At 45.4% G+C, this 7,218-nt stretch overlaps 1 protein-coding gene across 1 annotated transcript in view; it reads right to left on the minus strand.

Moving 5' to 3' along the window:
• The window catches only part of SKP2 (S-phase kinase associated protein 2), a 79,853-nt gene extending 74,172 nt beyond the window's left edge, over window positions 1-5,681 (minus strand). Inside the window, 2 exon segments of the mRNA XM_029578827.1 lie at window positions 5,090-5,334; window positions 5,563-5,681. Coding sequence (XP_029434687.1) covers window positions 5,090-5,334; window positions 5,563-5,570 — 253 coding nt within the window. The 5' untranslated portion in view covers window positions 5,571-5,681.
• Between the last annotated feature and the right edge of the window lie 1,537 nt (window positions 5,682-7,218).

Genomic DNA, 7,218 nt, shown 5'->3' on the forward strand with positions numbered 1-7,218 from the left:
TGCACTTCCTGCAGGGGTATTTGTACTAGGAGCCGACGTCAGATTGAAATCTGATCCATCTCCAACTGCTAACAGGAGTACACTATACCCCATTGGTCCTGAGTCCATCTGCCTCACGCTAGGAAAGAGAGAATTTGAAATGAAGTTGGCCATAGAGGCAAAAACTCATAATAAAAACTTTTTTAAATATATCCAAAGCAAGAAACCTGTGAGGGAGTCCGTAGGACCATTAGATGATCAAGGGGTTAAAAGGGCTCTTAGGGAAGATAAGGCCACTGCAGAAAGACTAAATTAATTCTTTGCTTCCGTGTTTACTAATGAGGATGTTGGGGAGATACCAGTTCCGGAGATGGCTTTCAGCGGTGATGAGTCAGACAAAATTGAAAAAAAAAAAAAAATTGGATTGATGCAACCAGGGGAGGAGCTCCTGCAGAAGTTTCTTACTAAGGATGAAATTCACTGCCTAACATGCCCCCAAAAAGAAAGGGGAAAGTGAGAGTACATCCCTCTAACTCTCTACTTCCCTCAAGGCAAAGAACCATCGCCGAGTGCGCTCGCGTCTACCAAAATTGGGAGGAGCCGTGCCCAGCTGGTGAGGAAGGCAAGGAAGCAGCCACCTTACCTGGGGATCTTTCACTGAGCCCTCCCCACACCTAGGATTCCACAAGCAATTTCGACAAACTGCCGGTGGAAACTGCAACGGAGATGCCAGGATCCCACAGGCCCAGATGCAGCCGTGGAGGGGAGCAAGTAACGGCCGGTATAGAAAGGAGGAGAAACAACACAAGGAGGAGGTACAAGCCCTGATGTCGGTGGACATTCTAAAATCAGGCGATACCAGCAATGGTAAGCCTGTATTGATTCCTACTTCAACTGTTTCTTCGTTGCTTTTTCCCCGACAGTAAAAGAACAACGGGTTGAGCTGACTCCTCCTAGTAAATCCGCTGTGGTAACATTGGATTTCCCTATGGGAATTGATTAGCCCATCAAAATTTGGCCCTACAAGGTTGTATGAATCAAATTACTCAGATCTCAGCAAGGTTGGAAATAGCAACCTTTGAACAGGATAAAAGAATGACTGAGCAATCCAATAAAATACAATTACTTGAAAATCAAATGAAAGTTATAGAGGGTACAGACTGCTACAATTCAGGACTGTATTATCTTGAATAAAAAAACAGAGCTTTAGGAGAAATCGGTTGAGAAGGCTTAACTTAAGGTTGTTAAACTTCCCCAAAATAGTGGGGGGGGGAACAACTAAGAGTAACTTTGCGAAGATACCTTAATTACAGATTCCCTTTGAAGATATTCCATCCTTCAATAAAGTTTATTTCTTGCCTTTTACTTGTCCCAGAGAAAGGATGATTCGGAATCAAATGGATTTAGGGAATCTGACTTTCTTGAATCCTCTACTGCTAATATCATCAAAAGAGCTACTCTGATTTCTTTTATTTATGAACAAGATAGGAGTATAATTATGAGGAACTATTTCCAATACATGGGGATCAACTTTATGGGCCAATTTGTCCAGATATTTCCTGATCTGGCAAAGACCACGCAGGAAAGGAGGAAGGGTTTCCTGGCATTGTGCCAAGAAACTAGAGAGTTGGGAGCTATATATCAGCTTAGATACCCCTGTAAGTGTATCATCAAATATAATAGTAATACCTATGTGTTCTTAATCCCTGAACAACTGAAAGCGTTGGCTCAATTCCCATAGAAGGGCGATGATAACATCAACGGCCCACTGATGGTTCAACTACCTAGCATAGTAAAATGGGTATGACGAGTGCAAGTTATTGGGACTGTTTCCTTGATTATTTGTTTGGAAAAATTGTATAATCAAGCTTCCAACATAATTTCCTAAGTACCCTTTCCCCCTAAAAATATTTGGGAACTAAATAAGATTTTTGATTTCTTGAAATATTTTATTATGATAACTGCATAATGCTTGATTTCTGTACAAAGATGGAAATGTTTTGTAATTATTTAAAAATCAATAAACATAAAATTTGAAAAAAAAAAATTTTGAAAAATCGTGTCCTCTACTGCATCAGAATTGTATATTTTATCAGCTCCTAATTTTGAAAATACTGTTGATGCTAAATGGTGTTTGATTGTGTAGCTACTACAGAGGTTTAATAGTGACAATTGCAAAATTAAAAAGCATCATGCAGTCTGTTAGACGCTTGTCCTTTTGGCTACTTTATAGCCTGATTGACAAGTTTTATAGACCCTCTGACTAAATTACTGAATCTTTCGATGTAAGAAAGTTATTTTTCCTGATCAGTTTAAGAGAGCTATAGTTTTCCCAATCCAGAAGTCACCCTCTAAGCCATACTTGGATCCATCGAATTATCAGCCTATGTCGATTATACCATCGATTGATAAAGTCATTGAAAAAAATAGTCTTAGGACAAGTAACATTGTTCTTAGAGGAAAATAATATTCTTAGTGATTTTTCAGAGTGGATTTTGCATTGAGAATAGTATTGAGTTAATACTATTGTCAAGTCAGATCGAATTCGATCAGAAAACATTCAGTACTGTTTTTTTATGTCTTTGCGGCATTTGATTCCTTATCCCATCCTATTTTGCTTCAGCAACTTTCTGATATTGGGATTCGTGGCTGCAGTGGGAGGTGGTTTTCATCTTTTTTTTTTAACTGAGCATGTACAAGTAAGGATAGGTGTTAGATGCTCAGACTGGACGCCTTTGCGCTCTGGAATTCCCATAGCTCTTGCCTGTTAGCGGTGCTGTTCAATATGTACATGTCCCCTTTTATGTTTTTAGTTAAGAAGGAACTGAGTTCTGAATGTATGCAGATAAAATTTTAAGCTCCCTTTTGTTTGCAATTTGATAATGCTAATATTACATCAGTGGAAGTTGCCCGAGATTTGAGAGAATTTTTTTTGTTAATATTTCTTTATTGGATTTTAGCATGGTTCACACTAATGATATTAAACAATCAATGCAAAATACAAACATCCCCTGTTGTCTTCGAACTTTCCCCCCCTCCTCCCCTGAAATAGTATGCAGCACGAGCAGAGCAAGGCAAAGACAACGAGGAAATTAATCTGCCTCCGCTATTCTTTGTCACTCATAGTTTCAGAGTTCCGGTATTTATAGTCTGTATTTTTGCCTGTGCCTGTGGAAGTGACCACCAGAAATTGTGCCAAATGGAAAAATAAGTCAAACAATAAATGGTGCGGTGCAGTGCAGTTTTAGTGGGATAATAGTCATCGGAGAAGTTTTTAGAAAGTGCACTAGCATGGAACGGTAACAGGCCGATACAGTAAAGCGCGGCCGCGGTTACCCTGTTTCTAACCGCTTTGTACGCACAATTTGGACGCGTATGTCTAACCCGCGATTCAGTATCCGGTTTTACGCGTCCTTACCGCTTCTTGAAATCGACGCGTATCCCTTTCCGCCGCGGCATGTATATGATATGTTAATGATCGGATTAGCTATTCTCTCCGATACAGTAACGTGCGCCCAGATTATCGCCTTTTTAACCAGCTATTTTGCCGCGTCCTTAACCTGCAAATTTACCGCCTACCCTGACCTTGGCGTTAATGTGGTGAACTTAGCCGCTCAGTCCCAAACCAACCCAATCCACAGAAAAAAAATGCTTCTCGCACAAGGGGGAAAAATTATTACAAAAAATAATGCAAGGCGCAGGGCGAAAATCATTCCTGTATTACGCTCGGGCATCGGGGATTGCCAGCTTGACAAGCGTCAGTCAGACAAGCCCCAGCAGCCGGCGATCGGCAGCAGGGAGCGCAACAAAGCACCTGTGTGAGCAGCTCCGATTTTCCGCCTCCTTCAGACGGGCAAGAGGGACGAAATTTGCCCCCACCACCTGTCCTGGCCACGGCCACGCAAGCCCTCAGCAGCAGAAGGGCGTCCATGGGTGCCGGTCTCCCGTGCGGGCACGCTAACAGCTCTGGAGCAGCCCCAGTCCTCTCTCGCCTCCTCCCGAGGCGCGCACCGTGGCTCCCCTGCCTCCCAGGGGAAGCCGGCGGCGAGAGCAGCTTCCAGCAGCCCGGGGAGGATCGGGCGCTCCCCATATGGGGCGGCTTCCAGCAGCCCCCACCAGCGAAGGATGCATGAACGCATGCCTGTTACGCCTGTACATCCAATTTGGGCGCTCAAGGCAGCGAAGGTGCATGAACGCACGTCGGGACTGAGAGCCCAGCTGGACGTCCGAGGTCACAGCGTGCGTTCATGCACCTTCGCTGCCTTGAGCGCCCAAATTAGATGTACAGGCGGGCGCTCAAGGCAGCCCAGCGCGCCCGCACGGGAGACCGGCACCCATGGACGCTCTTCTGCTGCTGGGGGAAAGTTTGCCCGTGAAATTTCATCTCTCTCTTGCCCGTACGAAGGAGGCGGAAAATCGGAGCTGCGCGCACAGGTGCTTTGTTGCGCTCCCTGCTGCCGATCGCCGGCTGCTGGGGCTTGCTGGCACCGGGCGCTCAAGGCAGCAGGGTCTGTAGGAGAACCATCCACTTTCCTGGTGGAATGACATTTGAAATGACAGGTACCAGCGCACCCAGGATACTGTATAGGCGCTGTATACCATTCTATACAGTAAAATGGAATGCGCATGCCTACCGCTTCATGGACGCGGCTTGCATTTGCATCTCATTTGAATACTGTATCGAGCAGTATGTGATCCAAACTGTGTGCGTGGCAAACGAGGGTGCGCCCGGCACTGCCGCACTCTTTCTTACGCGTCCTTACTGTATCGGCCTGCAAGTTCCTTGGCTTGACTGCTGTTGAGCACTTATCTGAAGTCACGTGGAAAGAACCAAAAGCTCTTAAATAAATAATCACTGGAGAAGTCATTTCTAACAGCTTACATCATAAACACAGACATGATTAAACTATAAACATCAATACATATTAAAAAGCAGTAAAATCCATAAGTGCAGTCCTCGGTAATATGACAGCGAGGGAGGGGGCCTGTGTTATTTCACATATATCTGTTTGCTACTTGCTCCCTAATCCCAAATACCAAACACACCCGATTTCTACGCATTTCAAACATGAATTTAAATTCTCCCCTCCTCTGCAGTACAGACTAGTACCTGGGATAGGCTCCCTGCTTGGCTTGGGCCTCCGTGCTATTACAAAAAACTGATCTTTCTCCTTCTCGTGGACCTTCTGCCGTTTCTGAGTCGGGGATCTGCTGCGGATAATGTCCAGGGGGAGGTTCTCCATGTCGGACACCCCCATCCCCGACAGCAGATCCTTGCTCTTGAGTGGGTCCCAAGCCCAAGTGAAGTTAGTCACCATGTTGCTGCTGGCAGCAGGGACTTCCTGAAGAGGTCTCCTAGTTGGTAGAGATGAAGAAAGAGCAAAAGCTGTTATACGATCTGCCATGCAAGAAAAGTGCAATCGAACTGAGCTCAGCAATCCAAAGTACACAAGCAGGCAGAAATACAAAACGGCTCAACTCTGAGCAAGCAACTGAAATACGTTCGAACACAAAACGCTTCTATGCACCACGCTGCAACCATAAAAGGCTACACTCCCGAAATCCCCGATCCCTCTTTTGTACCTCTGCATTGCACTTTCCCAGATCGCGCCGTGGCCCCAGCACCTAAAGCTTCCCGCGCCCTCCTCCAAAACAAACTATCGCGAGCCGCTAACTGACGTCGCTTACTGACGCCACTGGCGTGGAGCAGTTGGAAAAGCGGAAAAGAGAAGAGGATCGCTATCTCTCGCGCGCGGTTGTGACGTCACAAATTGCGGCTGCAGATTGTCGTGGGAGCAGGTGGAGCGCAGCATTAGGTGTAGGGGTTAGGGGCAAAGGTTTCTTTAGCCTAGAACGCTTTCAGATTGAGATTGCTAGGATGTATTTTATATTCTCTAAAAGAGAGGAAGAATGTGGTTTAGTTGCACTTTGCAGTTTCTTCATTGTGGACAGACTGAAAAAGGATGAAGGTTTAAACTGACAACTCTGATTTGGAATCATTTATTGGAAATTCTTGACGTATTCCTAAAACTGTGTCAGATTAAAAATCCTTAAACTGAGGTCACCTATATGTGTGCTAAATATCAATGCGAAGGTATATCTGTCAACCACAAAGTTCGTGCGGTTTTGCTCTTCCATCTCGGAAGGAATGCAGTGGCTCGCTGTATTGGCTAGTGTTTGAGGTGCGTGGTCACAACCGTACTGTGGCTTGTCTTTAATTTCCCATTTATGGAGGAGATATGCACATCAGCATGTTGATATTCTAAAGCTGTTATGTCACGCCAGTCTTCAAAGATTGTAAAAGCCGGGAAGTGCAGTGCTTTGGATCATTGAGATGATTGCAGCATTCGTATCTGTTCGCCAGCATTCTCCGGCTGTGGATGGGAGTCTAGGAGGATGGCAGCGTGCTCTCAGAGTAGAGACTAACGGGCTGATACAGAAAAATCCACGGGAGAGCCGGCGAGCTGCTGCTGTCCTGGGCGTGCAATACAGAAAAAAAAAATATTTAAATGAGGGCCCGTGGTAAAAGGCGCTAGGGACACTAGCGCGTCCCTAGCGCCTCCTTTTTGACAGAAGCGGCGGCTGTCGGTGGATCGTCAGCCACACGAATGGACATTAAATCCAGAAGTGGCCTTAACAGTTTTCCAACAGTGGGGATTCCCCACAATAGACATTTTCACCATGGAACTCAACTGACAGACTCAGACCTTTGGCTCAATCTATCCCAGCAAACTTCGATATGCTCTAGATGCCTTTCTCATTCCATGGACACCAAGGTTAATGTACGCCTACCCTCCCATTCCACTGATTTCACGAACAATTCAGAAATGCATTCAAGATATAGCGGACATGATCCTCATCGCCCCAGCATGGCCAAGACAACCATGCGACTTTCCACACGCCCACCAATACCACTGGGGAATCATCCCCAACCTTTAACACAGGAAGGAGGCTCTCTCCTCCATCCAATGCATCAATCCCTTCATCTCACAGTGTGGAGATTGAAAGGCAAATATTAAACCACCTAGGCTTACCTATGCAGATGGAAGATATCCTTATGGCATCCAGGAAACCTTCAACCAGACGTAACTATGCTGGAAAATGGCATCGCTAACAGAAGTGCTGTAAGCTAAGAAATATAGATCCATTCTCAACCACTGCCACTCAGCTGCTATAGTATCTTCACACACTTTACGAAGTAGGTTTAGCCACCACATCAGTCCGAGTACATAGCGCTAT

Source organism: Rhinatrema bivittatum, chromosome 1 (assembly GCF_901001135.1).
Source record: "Rhinatrema bivittatum chromosome 1, aRhiBiv1.1, whole genome shotgun sequence".
Lineage (NCBI taxonomy): Eukaryota > Metazoa > Chordata > Amphibia > Gymnophiona > Rhinatrematidae > Rhinatrema > Rhinatrema bivittatum.